Here is a 19,042-nt window from a genome sequence, read left to right on the forward strand (position 1 = left end):
TGTGGGGTTGAGGGGTGTAGGAGCTTTCCTCCTACGGATGGGGCTGAGGGGTGTGTAGGAGCTTCCCTCCTACGGATGGGGTTTGAGGGGTGTGTAGGAGCTTCCCTCCTACGGATGGGGTTTGAGGGGTGTGTAGGAGCTTCCCTCCTACGGATGGGGTTGAGGGGTGTGTGGGGTTGAGGGGTGTAGGAGCTTCCCTCCTACGGATGGGGTTGAGGGGTGTGTGGGGCTGAGGGGTGTGTGGGGCTGAGGGGTGTGTAGGAGCTTGGGACCGATGCTCCAAGGCCGTGAAGGGACATTCTTTGGGTGAGAAAGGAACGGGAGGTGGGGATAGGGTCTAGCAGATACGAGGGGTACTTGTAAGAAGCGTGTGGCTTTGTCTTAGAGGCTGAGGTGGGGGTATGGCTAAGGGATGGGGGAGAGATGGACAGGGTCAGATGTGGGATTCGGGACACGCTGTGGCTGCTGAACGGGAAACTTGTAGGAAGAACTCACAGACTCAGGCCACCCAAGGAGGGACCCACAGCTGGGGTCCAGGTGGCAGAGGACAAGACAGGACCAGGGAAAGGTTGTGGAGAGAGAGAGAGCCAAGTACGAGAGAGGTTTGGAAAACCGAGTTCTCCACTGACCCTTCTAGTGCCAACTCCATACAGCTAACCCACGTTGATTTCAAGGCCCAGACGGGTGGGTGGGTCAGATGCCGGGGCGCCACTAAAGTAAGACACGGAGGGTGATGGTTAGGGGTGGGACCCTGAGCGAGCATCTGGAGAGCTCGGCGTTCATCCTCAGGGCAGTGGCGAGTCATGGCTAGAGACAGGGTTAGCCACGGTTGCGGGGGTGGGGGGTGGGAGTGGGGGGGGGTCCTGTCTCAGAAACATCCTCCTAGAGCCCATGCAAGAAACAGGTTGGAGGGAGGGGGAGCAGAAGTAGAAGAAAGTGGATGAGGGGGAGAGACACCAGGAGGCAACACGGAATTCTGAGATCATCAAAAAAACAATTCCCCAGCTGGAGAGACGGCTCAGCAGTTAAGAGCACCTGCTGCTCTTCCAGAGGACCCAGGGTTCAATTCCCAGCACCCACATGGCGGCTCACAACTGCCTGTAACTCTAAGATCTGACACCCTCACACAGATAAACATGCAGGCAGGACACCAATGTGTATAAAATAAGAGTAAATAGCCAGGTGGTGGTAGCGCATGTGTTTAATCCCAGCACTTGGGAGGCACAGGCAGACGGATTTCAGTGAGTTTGAGGCCAGCCTGGTCTACAGAGTGAGTTCCAGGACAACCTCCAAAACAATACAGAGAAACCCTGTCTCGAAAAAAAAATAAAGTATTTATACATATACACACACACACACACCCAGTCTCCCTGGCTAGTGGAGAAGAGAGTTAGGTTAGGTTAGGTGCTAGGGGCCTTCTGAACACACCCTCTCTGGCAAACACTGGAGGCACAGTAGACACGCTTCAGAGCCAGAGCACTGGCCCCAGATCTGCAAGGGCTGGATACAAGTTTCCCTGAGGAGGAAGGAGCAGGCAGAGCAAGTGCAGACAGAGACAATGGGATGCCAGAAATCCCGGGCATCTCGTCAGCTGGACTCCCCACGTGCAAGGAACTGCAACTGCACTTTGACCTAGATCCGGCTCGCACTCCTCGCCCGCTCCCATCTTACAGCTAGACACACTGAGACCCGGGAGGGGGGAGAGGAGTCTGCCCACCGCCCCCCACTGGCCCCTCTGTCCCCCGCTGCCCCCCCCCCGATGTCCCCTGCTGCCCCCTCTGCCCCCCACTGCTCCCCGCTGCCCCCTGCCCCCTCTGCCCCCCTGCTGACCCTCCCTACCTCCCACTGCCCCCCTCTGCCCCCCACTGCTCCCCACTGACCCCGCTGCCCCCCTCTGCCCCCCCGCTGCCCCCCACTGGCCCCCGCTGCCCCCACTGCCCCCCTCTGCCCCAATTGGCCCCCGCTGGCCCCCACTGGTCCCCACTGTCCCCCGCTGCCCCCGCTGGCCCCTCTGCCCCCCCACTGCTCCCCGCTGGCCCCCACTGGCCCCCCCTGCCCCCCAGTGCCCCCCCCGGAGTCCCACGGCTCGGACAGAGCTGTCATTCCCACTCAGTCGGCAGCCGCCTCTGGGTCCCCGTTTCTGTGTTCAAGTGGGCTCTGGTGGGTGGGTGTGAGCATTGATGTCACCCAGGGTCCGCCTGCCTGTCCAGCAGTGACCTTCTGTCTGTAAGACTTCTCCAGCGTGCAAACACCTGACCCAGCTCATCGGATGGTGTGTGTGGGCAGGCAGCACGCCACTGCGTGTCTCCACCTGCCCCAGCTTCTGTGTCAATGCCATCAGAGAGAGAGCGAGAGAGAGAGAGAGACAGAGACAGAGAGACAGAGAGAGAGACACGGAGAGACAGAGAGACAGAGACAGAGAGAGAGAGACACGGAGAGACAGAGAGAGAGAGGGAGAGAGACAGAGAGACAGAGAGACAGAGAGAGAGAGAGAGGGAGAGAGAGAGAGAGAGAGACACGGAGAGATGGAGAGACAGAGAGAGAGACAGAGAGAGAGACAGAGAGAGAGAGAGAGAGGGAGAGAGACAGAGACAGAGAGAGAGAGAGGGAAAGTCCTTGTTCACGCTGAGTGTGAGGGGAGTGAAGGGAGGCCTGGGAGGCTGGGCTGAGGGTGGAGGCCCAAAAGGGGGGGGCGTCTCGGGCTGAGAGGAGTGGAAATTCTGCAGGAATGTTTACCAGACCCTGAGAGAGTCCGGGGGACAGCGCCCATTCTCCTAACTCAGCAGCCCAGGACGGCCCCCAGCCACCATCAAAGGTCTCCTTCCACCTCCCCAGCCTCGCGCCAAGGCGCCAAGGCTCCTTTAAGACGCGGCCGATCCCGCACTCTTCTCCTTTAGTTAACCCCTCCGAGGCCCAGTGGCCCCTGGGCCGGGGCCCTGGTGGGCGGAGGCAGAGGGGGAGCCAGGGGCGGGGAAAGAAGTCTGGGAGGGAGAGAGCGAGGCCGGGTAGCCGGGAAGGCGGCTTGCTGCGGAGGAGTTGAGCCAGCCGGAGGGGCTCCCGCTGTGCCAGGCGGGCAGTGCCAAATCCCAGGAGCCCAGAGCTGGGGGGAGGGCCGGGGACAACCCGGCCCTGCCCCCTTCCCGAGAGAGGTGCCCATCAACTTGGGAAGAAAAGTTGGGCATCGATCGCAGTCGCGGTGCCCCGAGGATGGGCAGGGTCCCGCTGGCCTGGTGCTTGGCGCTGTGGTGCTGGGGGTGTGCAGCTCCTAAGGGTGAGTGATGGGGGGCTCGCCCGCTGATGGGGCGCTGGGCAGGGGGTGGGGGGTGGGGGCTGGCTGGCAGGTGTTCCGGGGTGCTGGGCTGGTTTCTCGGGAGTTTCCTTGGGACGGCAGAGAGCTGACTTGCGGCGGGGAGGCAGAAAGATACAAACTGGGGGAGGGTGGGGGGGAGGGAAGGCAACTGAGGGAGGAACAGAAGAACGCGAAACAGAAACTGGGAGGGCCAGGGACAGAAGATGGACCGGGCAGAAGGACAGAGGGAAGAAGCTAAGGGAGCGCTGGGGGCTGATTAATCCAGACGGTGGGGGAGTGCAGGAAAGAATCTTTCTGGGACAACACAGAGGCAGGCTTGGGAGTCCTGGGCCCCCTTGTCACTGCTGGCCCCCTCCACTGCTGCTGGAGTGTTTCTCTCTGTCTCTCTCTCTCCTCCTCCTCCTCCTCCTCCTCCTCCTCCTCCTCCTCCTCCTCCTCCTCCTCCTCCTCCTCCTCCTCCTCCTCCTCCTCCTCCTCCCCTCTTTCTTTTCCTCTATCTCCCAGCCCAGACTGTGAAGTCCCTAGAGACAGGAATGGCAGGGACCGGCCTTGCCATGCAGTCCAGGGCGTGGGAGGCAGCCAAATCCAAGGCCTTCCTCCCAACAGACTGGACATGGGATGGAAGCCGGACCTCAGTCCCCTGGGAAGACTCCCATCCTCCCCAAGTGCCTCTACCCCCTCCCTCCTCTGAGATCATTCTACAGCTACAGCTACGTAGGGTCCTGGCATCGGTGGGCAAACAGAGTGTCGAGGAGTAACGGACTGTGGGACGTTTCCTAAACCCACTCCTCCTTACCATCTCCCCAGCAGACACCCAGACTGAGGCTGACAGCCCGTTTGTGGGGAACCCAGGGAATATCACCGGTGCCAGAGGACTCACAGGAACCCTTCGGTGTGAGCTCCAGGTTCAGGGGGAACCCCCTGAGGTGATGTGGCTTCGGGACGAACGGGTCTTGGACCTGGCTGATAACACCCAGACCCAGGTGCCTCTGGGCGAAGACTGGCGAGATGAGTGGAAAGTTGTCAGCCAGCTCAGGTGTGGCACCCGGCCCTGACCGGTGAACTCCGTGCACATAAGGCCCCTGGGCAGTCGCTCCACCTGGGTTGGGAATCTCCACTAGACCGCTCACTGGCCATGCGGCTCTGAGCTTGTGATATGACCTCTGGGTTTCGTTTTCTTCTTCTGTAAAAATGAGTTAAAAATAGTGCCTGTTTCAGCCCTCTCTGGGTTTCCTGTCCAGAGCCCCTCTTTCGGTTCTGCTGACCCTCCCGGTGTCCAGCCCTGACCCCAAGCCTCTCTGTCCCTTCTCTGCCCTTCCAGAATCTCATCCCTGCAACTTGCAGATGCGGGGGAGTACCGGTGCATGGTGTACCTGGGGGGACAGACCTTCCTCTCTCAGCCTGGCTTTGTGGGGCTGGAAGGTGAGGCCTCGCGTCAGAGCTTCTGAAGGGCTGGCGGGAGACAGGGAGCTCAGTTCTCCATCAGGACATAAAGCCTAGAGCTGTAGGGAATCTTGGGGGTTGAGGATGATTGTGATGGGAGGGGCATAAATTATGTTGGGAGCAGGTCAAAGGGAAATTCTGTGTCCCAGAGGGAAAGACATTTGAGGAGATTTTGGATGTCCTGGGGGGGTCAGATATACTTGGAGTAGGATATGCTAGGGGTCAGAGACACGTGACTTAATTCTCCCATCACTCCAAGTATGTCATTTCTTCATCGGCGATCACACATAAACCGCCACACTCAGGAGGCTGAGGGAGGGGGAATCTCTGTGAGTTCAAGGCCAGCCTGGTCCTACACAGGGAATTCCTAGACAGCCGGGACTGGGTAGAGAGATCCTGTCTCAAATACAAACAACAACAAAGAGAGTGAGAGAGCGGAAAGAAGGAAGGGGAGGAGAGGGGAGAGAAAAACAACCAGAGAACAGGTGACAAGAGGTGAGAAGAGGTGAGACTCTCACATGATCTGGAAATTGTCCAAGGTGTCAGGCACAGGCTGAACCAGATGTTGGAAGCATGGTCCTAGGCGTAGAAGCATAAAGGACCAGACATCTGAAGGCGACTCGGTGTGCTGAGGGACCAGTTACAAGGGACAAGTCAAAGACCCTGCAGGGTGGCTCTAGTGTTTAGCAGCTCCAATATCCTACTGATCATCTGGTCCCTAAGAGGTCCGGAGGGAAACTCATTTTCTACCACCAACCACCCAGGTCTCCCGTACTTCTTGGAGGAGCCTGAGGACAAAGCTGTGCTGGCCAACACCCCCTTCAACCTAAGCTGCCAGGCCCAGGGACCCCCTGAGCCCGTGAACCTACTGTGGCTTCAAGACGCTGTTCCCCTAGCCACCGCCACCGTCCCAGGCCACAGCTCTCAGCACAGGCTCCAAGCCCCAGGTGAGTCCAAGAGCCGGGGCCAGACCAAGGCAGGGGACTGAGGGCCCTTCATCCGCTGTGGCTGTCCACGTGTCCCTGGACTCTGCTGTGACTCTTTCGAATGTTCTCCATCCCTGTTTCTCCATCCTTTCTCACTGCTTCTCTGTGAGTGATTCTGTTCACCCCAGCCTCTCCCTGAATAGCATTCTTTGTCCCAAATTTCCTCTAAGCTTGTCAGTGGCCCAAGTGTGTAGGCCTGCGGCTCCTTTGTTAGCCCCTGACCCAAGCAGGGCATCAGAACCAACCAATACCCTCCTCCATCCACCTCCTGCCCTGAAGTGTCCCCTGGGCCTCAACCAAGGGCAGGGGGGGGTCTCTGCTCAGCAGAGGTGTCCTGGCAAAACAGAGTCCAGGGTGCCCTGAGGGAGAGGAAGGGAGCAACAGAGAAAGACAGTTGGGGAAGGCATGATGGAGACTCATGCCTGTAATCCCTGAACTGGGGAAGCTGAGGCAGAGAGCTGTCACCTGTCTGAGGTCTGTCCAGATGACACAGTGAGTTCTAGGCCGTCCTGGGTTGCAGTGGGGGACCCTGTCAATAAAGGGAATTAAAGGGTGGAGGATGTTGATCGTTTGCAGGAAGCCCTGGGTCCACTCAGAGCACCCCACACTTGGTGGTGCACGCCTGTAATCACAGCAGTTGGGTGGCGGAGGCAGCAGTGCCACAAGTTCCAGACCATCCTCAACTACCTATCAAGGTCAAAGCTAGCCCTGGCCACGTACAAAGTTCGAGGCTAGCTTGGGCTACAGATGACCTTGTCTCGTGAAAAAAATAAAAATCAGGGGCAGGGAGGAAGGAAAACTAAAAGAGAACAGGCCACGGAAGTGACCTAGCATGGAGAGACATATGGTAATATGATCTGAATGATGGGACCCCTATTTCAGAGTGACCCTCCCTTTCTGTGCTATACAGATGGGGCATTTTGCTCCGGGTCACATGGTCGTCATAGACATGGCTGGGGGACCATGTACATAGGGTGTCCCCAGCAGAGAAGAAGGGACAGAGGCACACACATGGGGGCAGCTCATCATGGGGGACAGCCAAACCCTAAGGGTGGCAGCTTCCTAAAACACCCCTTGCTGTCTCCCGGGGAAGGTGAGGAGAGGGGTCTTCCAGTGTGGAGAAGAGGGCTCACATTCTCAGCATTCTGGGAGCCCTGAGTGTGCACGGAAGTGTGATGAGTGTGCCGGCCCCCAGAGGGGTGACTCAGGCCTGTGGCTCGAGTGGTCTGGTGGGAATCGGAGCGGGGCCTGAGTCAGCCTGGGCTGGACAAGGAGGGGGAGGGGAGAAATGGGTCTCGCAAGTGCCAGGGGGTCTCGTGTGTGCTGTGACCAGGACAGAAACGCCTGCAAAGAGGTGAGGAACTCCGAACGTGTCTGCTTGGGAAGGGGGCGTCTGCACATGTAGCCTCGTCTCCCTGGACCAGCATCAACTGCTTTATAGGAGAGTCCGTCTTACTAGGGGCCGGCTTCTGTGGCTTTCCGAGTGCGTTTCTGGAGGTGTCAACCTGGACTTCTGTTTTCCCTGTGTTCTGCCGTATGGGCTGTTGACGCCGTGTGTGTGAGACCAGCGCTGTTGACAGCGCGTAGCTGGCTTGGTTACTTCTGTGTGTTAAGGTGACTACGGTTGACTCACAAGTGCACCTGTGGATGTATGTCCCAGCGTGAGGTCCTCCTCCCTTGCAGAATCAAGATGTCACATGGGGCATGGCAGTTTGTGCCTGTAATCCCAGCACTCAAGGAGGATTACAAGTTTGAGGCCAGCCTGGGCTACACAAGAGCCTGTCTCCTAAGGGAGAGGGAAGATGCCTGTGTATTCTCTTACCTACTGTCAAAAGACAAAGTATTCCTGCCAGCATGAAATCCTGTGTCTCAGTTATATGTACCAAAGAGCAAGAGACAGAGAGACAGGCTGGAATTCGCAGCAGAATATTAACACGCTTCTGCTCTCTGGGGTTTCTCTCCGATGAATCCCCCAGACTCTTGGTGACTGAACCCCAGGCACTCACCTATCATCCATGCATATGTGGCAATGTCCCTGTCTTACGGTCTCTGCGGAGGGCCGGGTCGTCGTGGCTACGCAATAACTGTTTTCCCATCCGTCCGTGTCTGTGTTTTGGCGTAGATAAAGACATGGCGCTCCCCACCCCGTCTCTGGGGGGGTATGATGTGATTGTGGGGGGGAGTGAACTTTAACGTTTATGGCTTCCTAGTTCGCATTTATTTGTCTGCCCTTGTCAGCACTGACATGTGCTGTTTGGTACTCAGTACCCAGTCTGCTGAGGTTTGTTTGTCAGTATTAACGTCTGTGTACACTGTTTGGCCAGGTGTTTAGAGTGGATGTGTGCAGGTCGGATTGTATGTTTATGTCCCTGCCCAAACTGGCTGGGGTGTATGTGTATGTGTGTGTGTGTGTGTGTGTGTGTGTGTGTGTGTGTGTGTGTGTGATATGTCTCACTGTCAGCCCCCATATGATTACCAGTAAGCCCCAGAGGGTTTATGTCACTGTGTTTGGGACAGCATCCGCCCTGTGAATGGTGTATAGCTTGCCCAGTGCTGTATTTCTGTGTTTATATTTGTGCTAATAACGGTCCCTGTGTATTTAAGAGTGATTCACTGTCGGGGGAGGGGACGGTGCTTTGTGAAGGAATTTTGTCAGTTTGTGAGTGTGTGTGCCTCTCTGTCCCTCTCCATCTGAGCCAGGGCGTGTCCTCCTCTCTCTCCATCTCTCATTCCCTTGGAAAAGCCAAGGGTGGGGGTGAGCGGGTGGGGTGGGGGCGGGGCAGTACATCTGGGAAACACATCTGGAGTGCACAGGCTCTTGTGGAGCAGTGCATGGGGTGCCGGAGGAGAGAGGGGTCCCAGACCCCTTAGGAGAGTTCATCCTAGATGCCTTATTTGAGACGCAGCTTCTGGGATATGAGAATGGGGAATCCCACGCTGTGCCCCCCCAGGACAGGCCGGAAGTGGAGGGTGGGGGGCGCCCCGTGACTCAGGCGGGGGCAGGAATGCTGCGGTTGGAACAGAACCTAACTCCAGAACCGCCACCCGCCTTGCCCCGGGGCTGCTCCGGCTGGTCTGTGGCGCCAGCTCCCGCGTAGTGGTACCCACGTGCCAGGTAGCTGGACGGGACCCAGCGCTCGCCCCCTTCGACCGCCCTCCCTGAGCCACGCATCGCTCGCTTCTCGGGCCGCGGGGGCTGCGGGCGCTTGCACCTGACCTTGGCGGGATGGCAGGCCTCCCCTGCGGCAGGCTGCTGCGGCTAGGACGCTTCCCTACCCACCCCCTTCCGGCCTTCGAGACGGATTTTCCCCGGTTCCACTCCCTCTGCTGACCGAGAAAAGGAAACTTTGTGTCTGGCTAGCGAGGCCACCCTCCAAAATACCAGGTGGAGGGGACGCTGCGCTCGCACAAATGCAGATGCCAGACTCGTACAGGCACACGATGTCCCCAGACTTACACGAGCCACGAAACACAGATGGAGGCACGCACATCCATCCAGGTCCACCACGCTCAGAATGGCAGGCCCAATACTAGGGCCTTCACTCGTCCTCCACATTCGACACTCGCGTGTCGGGAGCCCTGCACAAAAGGGCATTGCATACCTGTGCGTTTGCATGCCTGTGTCTGGGGTGTTCAAATTTGTACTTTTGTGTGTGTGTGCATAGGTTTACACACAGAAGGGGTGGGCACACAGAGCCCAAACGAGGGACTCACACAAACATCTTGACCCACAAATCTCTCGCCCACACAGACATTAACTGGCTTGCTTGCCTTTTACATTATACAGGCCCCTTTATATCTTGCACACCCAAACACAGATGCACACTCGTGAGTTCATTTGCTTGTTGGGTTTGGTTTTGCCTGCCTCTAATCCCAGCTACTCCAGAGGCTAAGACAAGAGGGTTACAAGTTCAAAGCCCTTCTGCACTACAGGATCTGCTCAAGTCAGTCTGGGCGACTCACTGAGATCCTGTCTCTGGAGAAAAGGTAAAAGGAAGGCCGGGGTTGTAGTGGTCATCTGCCTAGATCCGTCGGGAGGAGCTGGGGGTGCGGCACATCTCACTGGATCAGCATACACAAGGCCCTGCACTTAGAGATGGTTTAGCCAGTAAGAATGCCTGCTGCTCTTGAAGAGGACCTGAGTTCAGTTCCCAGCACCTACACAGGCCAGCTCACGACCTCCTGTACTTTTAGATCCTAGGAACTCCATGCCCTATTCTAGTCTCTGAGGGCACCTGAACACCTGTGGTACACACGCGCGTGCGCGAACACACACACACACACACAAATCTTTTAAAAAGTTACCCACTGATTCAACAGACATTTGTGAAGCACCTACTGTGTGCCAGGCCGTGCTGCCACCATAAGGTTACTCAAACAGATGATCACTGCTCTCCTAGAATGACATTCTGCTTAGGGAGAGCCTTAAGGAGTGTGATTCTTGGGTAACGTGTGAAACATTCGGACAATGAGGGCAGAGAGCAGAGCACAGGAGGGGCAGATATGGAGGCAGGGACAGGGTAACTTAGGTGTGTCATGCGAGAAGAACACGTGAAGGAGAGAAAAATAACACAGACATCTGTGTGTATGTGTGCACAGCATGAGTGAGTGTGTGTGTGTGCATAGCATGAGTGAGTGTGTGTGTGCACAGCATGAGTGAGTGTGTGTGTGTGTGTGTGTGAGAGAGAGAGAGAGAGAGGAAACAGGTGTAGGAGACAGATTTATCAGTGATCAAACACAGTGTTCATTGGTTCACTGAATGTGTCTCTCTGTAAATCCGTGTAGGCCTGTGTGAGCATGTGTTGATACATTGGTCCATGTCTACAAGGGCCTGGCCCCCTTTCTCTGCAGTAACAGGGATTGAACCCAGGGCCTTCCACACTATAGAAAACTGAGCTACATCCAGAACCTTGCTTTTTTCGATATTTATTTGTTTCATACATATGTGTGTGTGCCTGAGTGTGTGTGTGTGTGTGTGTGGACTGTATGCATTCTGGGATAATGGAGGTCAGAGAAGGCATCAGATCCCCTGAAACCGGAATTACAGGCAGTTGTGAACTTCCAGGTGGGTGCTGGGAGCTGAACCCAGGTCCTCTGCAAGAGCAGTCGGTGCGCTTAACCACTGAGCCAACTCTCCAGTCCCTTCCGATCTATTTTCTACCATCTGAGTTTGAGACAGAGTCTTGTACTCACTCTGTCAGGCAGGCTTGAATTTGAGATCCTCCTGCCTCAGCTTGCTAATTATCTGGGATAACATGTATGTATCATCTGGGTTGGCAAGTGTGAATACTTCATGTGTCTGAATGAGTCTGTGTGAGCTGAGTGTGTGTTTCTGGGTACATGTATGTAAGCATATGTGTTTCTCTGTGCACAGTGTATGTGTGAGAGACAGAGAGAGAGAGACAGACAGAGACAGAGACTGTGTGGGCCACTATCTGGGTATGACAGTGTAATTATGTGAGCCTATGTGGGCCATGTGTGGTCATGTAGTGAGGCATGGACTGGTCTCTGGGAATGGAGTCCCTGCTCCTGACATGTTACTCTCTTTCCCCCACAATCCCACTCCATGCAAATATGAGGTGGGCTGGCATGACATGGCCAGGTCAGGCAAGGTGTGTGGGTTCAGCACAGCCTGGGAGTCTCCCCTCCCCCACCCCAACACTAGAATTTTCTCATCCTCTTCCCCAGGTCTGAACAAGACATCTTCTTTCTCCTGTGAAGCCCACAACGCCAAGGGAGTCACCACCTCCCGTACCGCCACTATCACAGGTGACAGCAAGAAGGTTCAGGGATCTTGGGGATGGGGATGGGGTGGGCCGGGGAGGCTGGACCAGGGGTCAGAGAAGGCGGAGGGGATGTGGAGAGCTTTGGGGGAAGGTTCCCAAGAATCAGCCTTCCCTCATCTGTCCACAGTGCTTCCCCAGAGGCCTCACCATCTCCACGTGGTTTCGAGACATCCCACGGAGCTAGAGGTAGCTTGGACGCCTGGCCTGAGTGGCATCTACCCACTTACCCACTGCAACCTGCAGGTGAGACCCTGTGACTGACTGCTTCCGTCTCAACCCCGCTTCCGACCACACCCCCAGGCCCACATCTTCCCTGTGAAAAACCAGGCCTTCCACACCGCTGAGTGTTGGGAGACAATAGAGACACCCATTGGCTGTGTGAACTTGAGTAAATCCCATAACCATTGTGGGCCTCGGTTTTCCCATCCAACTAGCCAGCTTAAAGCAGTGTCTGGGGATGTATTGCAGCCTGTTATCTGGTTTTTATCTTTTTTTAGTGTTAGTGACATTGACTTTAGCCAGATTGGGAGCTCTGAGCCAGCAGGACTCGTAGCTGTTCCTGTCCCAGCACTGTGCTTACTGTCTTTGCCCTGACCACTCCAGGCTGTCACTGTCTAGAGTAGGTCAGCCCCCTCTGGCATTTGGGCTCTCTGAGGACAGTGGTATTCGTCACATGGTCATTTCAGTGTTGCCTGATGGAATATATAACAACCCAGTTACAGGCCTATAATGCCAGCATTTAGGAGCAAGAAGATGAAGAGTTCAAAGGTATACTGGGCAACATAGCAAGACTGTCTCAAAATAAAAGATTTTTTTAAAGACAAGGTTTCCCTGTGTAGCTTTGGAACCTGTCCTGGAACTAGCTCTTGTAAACCAGGCTGGTCTTGAACTCACAGAGATCCACCTGCCTCTGCCTCCCATGTGCTGGGATTAAAGGTGTGCGCTGCCACCACCCAGCTATAATAAAAGATCTTAAAAGCTGAAAGTATGGCTTAGTGGCAGAGTCCCTGCCTAGAATCCCCCTGTGAGAGGCTGGGGGTGTGGCTCAGTGGTAGAGCCCTTGCCTAGAATTCCTCAGTGAGGGGCTGGGGGTGTGGCTCAGTGATAGAGTCCCTGCCTAGAGCCCCCCAGTGAGGGGTTGGGGGTGTGGCTCAGTGGTAGAGCCCCTGCCTAGAATCTCCAGTGAGGGGTTGGGGTTTTGGCTCAGTGGTAGAGCCCCTGCCTAGGCTCTACCAAGGAGGGATTTTCCCATTCAAGGTATAGAGCTGAGAGATCCGAAAAGGAAAGTGACCTGCGCCCCTAGCTTTTAGAACAAAACTGAGGTTGAGTCCTGGAGTTTCACCGACTTGAAAGACCTCAAATGTCAGGTCAGCTGCAGCTGCCCTCCTACCCATATCCACGCAGCGTCTAAAGAAAAGCAGAAGTGTGTGTCCTTCCCTCTCCAGGTCTCACTTCCTGCTGCCCACAGGCTCAGGCTGGACAGTTCCTGAGGGAGGGCCACGGCTGTCCCAGGGAAAAGAGAAGTGGGGGTGGGTTTGAGCCTACTCTCCGCACCCATCTCCCCTTTGTCCTGGCAGAGGGTTCCTCTTCCCATCTGTCACTGTGGGTCAGAGAGCGGCTCGTCACCCCACCCCACGCCCCGCCACCCATCATTGGCCTGCCTCCTCCTTGGGGGCTATGTCACTTTTGGAAAGCTACTGACCTTCTGGGCCTCAGCCTCCCCATCGGTAAAACTGGAATGAGAACAAGAACTGAACCTCTACGTGGAGAAGAGGAATTGGATGTGTTTGTCCATGAGCAAGCTTAGCACACAGTAGGCACTTGAAAAATATTGACATGAGGCCTGAGGTAGAGTTGTTTAGTGGTAGAGTGTCTGCTTGACATAGATGAGACCTTTGGCTTCATCTCCAGCCATGCCATGGGGTGGGGGGACAAAAGGGGGTGCGGATATGTCTCAGTCACTACAGTGCTTAGCACGCAAGGTAAGGGACATGAGTTTGATCCACTGGACCCACATAAAAGAGCTGAGCACAATAGAACATACGTGTAATACCAGTGCTGGCCAGATGGAGATGGTGGGTCCCTGGAACTCGCTGGCTGGCTAGCCTAGCCAGAGCCGTGAGTCCCAGGTCCTGCGACAGACCCTGTCTCAAAAAACAATGTAGGGCCGGCAGGATGGCTAAGCAGGTAAAGGGGCTTCCTGCCAAGCCTGACGATTTGAGTTCAATTCCCAGGACCCAAGAGTGACAGGAGAGAAATTACACATACACTTTGTCCTATAATACACATGCTTACACTCACAGATAAATAACAACAGCAGGCATAGTGAACATGTCTTTAGTCTCTGCCTCCGCAGAGGCAGAGACAGGTGGATCTCTTGAGTTTGAAGCCAGATTGGTCTATCTCGCAAGTTCCAGGCCAGCCAGGGATACACAGTGACACCCTGTTTCAGGGAGAAAAGAAGTCAAGTTGGGGATGGGACAATTCCATATTACTGTGTTTAAACACAAACTAGTCTACATGCCATTAAACTTTGACATATGACAAGCAGAGTCCCCTTGTCACACAATAAGGGGCAAGATCTGGAGACGGGCCTTTTCCTTCTTTTTCATGTATTTGTTTTTTAAATCAGGGATTCTCTGTGTGGCCCCAACTGTCCGGGAACCCATTCTATAGACCAGGTTGGCCTCAAACTCACAAGATCCAGCTGTCTTTACCTCCCCATTCCTGGGATTAAAGGCCTGTGCTGCCACCACCTGTCCTGATTCTTTTCCCCCAAGACAAGAACTCACTGTGTAGTCCAGGCTGTCTGTCCTTGAGCTGGTGAAACCCTCCTGCCTCAATGAGAGCTGGGATGCTACGTGTGTGTCCCCACACCGGCTGCACAACTGCATTTAGTCTATTTGTTTATTTTGTGGGGTCTTCTTGTTGTTGCTTTGGGGTTTTGCTTATGGGGGTGTGTCTGTGTGGTGCTGGAGATCACTGTGTGTACTCTAGGCAAGTGTTCTACCGTTCAGCCACTCCTCATTTAACCCTTAAGCCTTTCAAGGCATCTCTGATCCTCTAAATGAGGAAACCGAGGCTCAGAAAAGGCAGGAAAAAAAAAAGTCTTGCCAGACGTGGCTTTTGCAAGTGCCAAGTCACGGATAGTGTGGCCATATGGTTTCTTTGCAAATCTGGATGCCCGTGTTGTCCTGTTATGAAGTTACAACACACGTGCCGGCGAACACACCGAGATGCACGTACACTCCGAGACAGATGCACAGACACACACACACACACACACACACACACACGCTCAGAGACCCGCGTGCATATCCTTGTAAAGTCGTGTAGTCACACTCAGACCGCAGTCAAGAGTGCGCGACTGTCCTCTGATCCTCCTGTCTTTCTCCATCCTCAGGCTGTGCTGTCAGACGATGGGGTGGGTGTCTGGCTGGGAGAGCCGGATCCTCCGGAAGAGCCCATCACGCTGCAAGTATCCGTGCCCCCCCACCAGCTTCGGCTGGAAAAGCTCCTTCCTCACACCCCATATCACATCCGGGTATCCTGCACGAGCAGCCAGGGCCCCTCACCCTGGACCCACTGGCTCCCCGTGGAGACCACGGAGGGAGGTAAGACGGTCTTGGGAGGGAGCCGCCATTGTGCTCTGCTGTCACTGCTGCCACCCCAGCTTCGCCTCTCACCCCTTTACCCCACGTGGCCTCAGTCTCCGTGTCCAGCCCCTGGCCCCTGAGCTCTGCCCACTGGCCCGCTCCAGATGTCTCCCCGAGCTTCCGCTCAGGGAAGAGGCTTGCACGGATTGCCCACGCGTGTGCTCTTTGCAACCTGCCCCACTTCCTGGGAACAGGGAGGGGGTCAGGAAGAGGTGGGGGTACCAGCTTCCCTCTTCCATGTCCTCCAGTGCCCTTGGGCCCCCCCGAGAACGTTAGCGCCATGCGGAATGGGAGCCAGGCCCTCGTGCGTTGGCAGGAGCCAAGGGTGCCCCTGCAGGGCACCCTGTTAGGGTACCGGCTGGCGTATCGAGGCCAGGACACCCCTGAGGTGGGTGCTGCTGGCGGGGTTAGGGTGGGATGGTTGTGGGAAGGGGGAAATGGGGAAAAGGTGACAGCGTAGGCACAGACGGTGGTACACATTGCACCACCAGGCCTACTAAGACGAGTTTCGGGGGTCCTTATTGGGTCCACAAGGAAGGGGCTGAGAACGTCTGTTTGTGAGCATTGTAAGAGCACCTCCTTGGGGCTGGGTACTGTGAGTTTTACAGCATCTCAGGGAAGGGGTGCTTCCCTCGTTTATGCAAATGCTTTGTCTGAGCTAGCTGTACCCCAAGGTGGAGAGAGGGATGGGAAGCTAGAAGGAATTGGATGCAGGTGAAAAGATGAGATTTCAGCTCTTCCGTGAATGCCGAGCTGTGCCTGGTGCCAAGCACTGTTTGGAGGAGCTCAAGGTGTGGCCAGGAACGGCCGAGTCCCTGCCCTCTGCAGCGGGCCTCCCAGCATACGTGGGGCTGGAGATGTGGAGACAGGTGGGGAGGAGGGGCTGGGAATGAAGAAGAGAGCCGAGGCTGAAGTCGTAGGAATTCTGGACCTCAACGTCCACCCTTATGTCGCCTCTGGACTTCCTAGGTACTTATGGACATAGGACTAAAGCGAGAGGTGACTCTGGAACTTCGGGGGGACAGGCCTGTGGCTAACCTGACTGTGTCTGTGGCAGCCTATACCTCGGCCGGGGATGGGCCCTGGAGCCTTCCTGTGCCCCTGGAGCCCTGGCGCCCAGGTAACTCCAAAGCCGTACCAGGCCCCTGCCAGCTGCCCTGAGGACTGCCTCTTCCTGGCACCCTTGACTTGCTCTCCGTGTCTGAGTGCTCCGCCGGCTTAGATTCTGTTCCTGCCCTGAGCCTAGCGCAGAGCCCCCACCCCACCCCCTCACTGTGTCACGCCAGCCTTGCCTCCTCTGAGCACGTCTCCCCTCTGTCCTTTCTCCTCACAGGGCAAGGACAGCCACTGCACCATCTGGGTAAGGGCCTCTGAGTCCCCTTCCTTAACCTCCCTTCAGCAAGCAGTGAGGGCCACGTACTTCTCACATCCCCTCCATGCTTCCCAAGCACACTGCTCTAACCCTTCACTTCTTCCATGTCTGTGGTCCGAGATGGAGGTGCCTAGAATGGACAGATTCACGGACACCTGAGTGTGTGAGGAGTGAATGAATTAATATGCACTGGGTGCCTGCAGGAGTGAATGAGTGTGTCGAAACTGGGTTGATAGACACGTGGATGGGTAGATGCCTGTGTGGAAGAAAGGGACTGAAGGATAGCCAAGCACGGTGGCATGTGTGTTTGATCCCAACACTTAGGAGGCAGAGACAAGCAGATCTCTGTGAGTTCGAGGCCAGCCTGATCTATGTAGTGAGTTCTAGGCCAGCCACACAGTGACACCTGTTTCGAAAGAAAAAAAAAGATTGAAGGATAGGTCGATGCATAAGTGGATGGATAGATATATGGGTGGGCATATGGAGAGTGAACTGTTATACACATAGATGAGTGCATATATAGACAGGCCAATGGATGATGGATGATGGATGGATGATGGATGGATGGATGGATGGATGAATGATTGGATGGATGGATGATGGATGACTGGATGGATGATGAATGATTGGATGGATGGATGATGGATGACTGGATGATGGATGATTGGATGGATGGATGATGGATGGATGGATGATGGGTAGATGGATGATGGATGGATGATGGATGGATAACTGGATGGATGACTGAATGGATGATGGATGACTGGATGATGGATGACTGGATGGATGGATGATGGATGGATGGATGATGGGTAGATGGATGATGGATGGATGATGGATGGATGATGGATGGATGGATGATGGATGGATGGACGGATGATGGATGGATGACTGGATGATGGATGATGGATGGATGGATGGACGGATGGTATGAGGGATGAACAGACAGAGCAGTGGAAGGGAGGGAGGGATGGGAGAAGGAGAGAAGAAGGGAAGAAAAGAGGAAAAGGGAGGAGAAGGAAGGAGAGGTTCTCTCAGGTATTTTGTCAGTGATTCTCAAACTCTCCCTACTTACATTGCTCCTCTTAGTACTCTCGCAGCCACCACTTAGAACACGGCTCACGTTCTTCAAACGCCCTTCGCATATCCGCTCATACTTCTGCCTCACCCACTCTCCTCTCCAGCCCATTACAGCCCCTCATTCCTCACACATGCCCATTGCTCACCCGCTTCTCTTTCTGAGACGGGATCTCACTATGTAGTCCCTGGCTAGCCTGGAACTCTCTGTGTAGACCAGGCTAGCCTGAAACTCACAGAGATGTGCCTGCCTCTGCCTCTGCCTCCTGGGCCCAAAGGCATGCACCACCCACCGTGCCCAGCTATACTCAGCGTCTTTGTGAATGCTCTGTGTGTGTCTTATATCCACCGCACAGGACTCAATTGCAAGCACTGAAAAGTGTACGGTCCACATACCTTATAGCTGCTTCCCCAGGAATTTTGTCCACCACCTTAGCCCAAATGCCCTCATCCTTAGCAGTCCTGTTACCTTTCTCTATGCCTCTCTGCCTGTCTCCTCCTTTTGCAGTACACACACACACACACACACACACACACACACACACGCACACGCACACACGCAGGCGCGCACACACGCAGGCGCGCACACACACACGCACGCACGAGAGGTTGGGGTGTCCTTCCATGCTCTATCCTATGCCCATCCTTTCCCCATGCCCTTCCTGAGCTACAGCAAACCTGGTCTCTAGGAAGGAAAAGAAGGAGATGGGGATGTAGGTGGGGTGGCAGAGTACTTGCCAAGCATGCTCGAGGCCCTGGGTCCCCTCCTCAGCACTGTGGAAACCAGGCATGGTGACACATGCCTGTTAGTCCAGTGCTCGGGAGCTGGAAGCAGGAGGATCAGAGGGCAAAGGTCATCCTTGGCGACATACTAACGTCAAGGCTAACCTGGGGTTCATTTGACCCCGTCCCAAAATGAAACAAAAGCTGTGGACATTTCTCATCTGTCTTGTGCCCCAAACTCCTCCAGTGGCCAGCTCGTTCTACACACACAGACACACACACACACACACACACACACACTTCCCCTGTGCACCTGTATGTCTCTCTCCTTCCTGACATCATTGAGCACCCCCCAAAGATATCCCTTGCTTCTTTGCTCCCCCGCCTTGAGCTGCTTGCACAGGCTCCTGAACCGCCGATGTGTGGGTTCTCTCCCTCCCTCACCGGCCTTCCCACACCCAGGTCACCTCCTTGCGCAGTTACCCTGCCGTTCTCTCCCCTGTACTAGTTCAGATGTGTCCCCCCCCCATGTTCATCTCTCCCTCCCTGCATACTCATACCCACCGCACGCACATCTGACATGCTCATACCCACCGCACGCACATCTGACCCCCCCCCACCCGTTTCACACTCCAGCCTCCCTCCCCTGTCACTCCCTCCCGGGCCCCGGGGGACTGGATCCAGGGACC

The 19,042-nt window shown here is 55.5% G+C and overlaps 1 protein-coding gene across 7 annotated transcripts in view; it reads left to right on the plus strand.

The window, feature by feature from the left end:
• Positions 1 to 2,987: 2,987 nt before the first annotated feature.
• Axl (AXL receptor tyrosine kinase) overlaps positions 2,988 to 19,042 on the plus strand; it is a 31,507-nt gene continuing 15,452 nt past the window's right edge. Inside the window, exons 1-10 of one of the 7 annotated variants that reach the window (XM_040734672.1) lie at positions 2,989 to 3,271; positions 4,118 to 4,346; positions 4,632 to 4,732; positions 5,518 to 5,700; positions 11,428 to 11,508; positions 11,653 to 11,768; positions 14,929 to 15,139; positions 15,430 to 15,569; positions 16,151 to 16,301; positions 16,515 to 16,541. In XM_040734672.1, coding sequence (XP_040590606.1) covers positions 3,208 to 3,271; positions 4,118 to 4,346; positions 4,632 to 4,732; positions 5,518 to 5,700; positions 11,428 to 11,508; positions 11,653 to 11,768; positions 14,929 to 15,139; positions 15,430 to 15,569; positions 16,151 to 16,301; positions 16,515 to 16,541 — 1,303 coding nt within the window. In that variant the 5' untranslated portion in view covers positions 2,989 to 3,207. Of the gene's footprint in view, positions 3,272 to 4,117; positions 4,347 to 4,631; positions 4,733 to 5,517; positions 5,701 to 11,427; positions 11,509 to 11,652; positions 11,769 to 14,928; positions 15,140 to 15,429; positions 15,570 to 16,150; positions 16,302 to 16,514; positions 16,542 to 19,042 lie in introns of all 7 variants that reach the window. The other 6 variants (XM_040734673.1, XM_040734674.1, XM_040734675.1 and 3 more) reach the window with 6 other exon arrangements.

Source organism: Mesocricetus auratus, unplaced genomic scaffold (assembly GCF_017639785.1).
Source record: "Mesocricetus auratus isolate SY011 unplaced genomic scaffold, BCM_Maur_2.0 Super-Scaffold_100038, whole genome shotgun sequence".
Classification (NCBI taxonomy): Eukaryota; Metazoa; Chordata; class Mammalia; order Rodentia; family Cricetidae; genus Mesocricetus; species Mesocricetus auratus.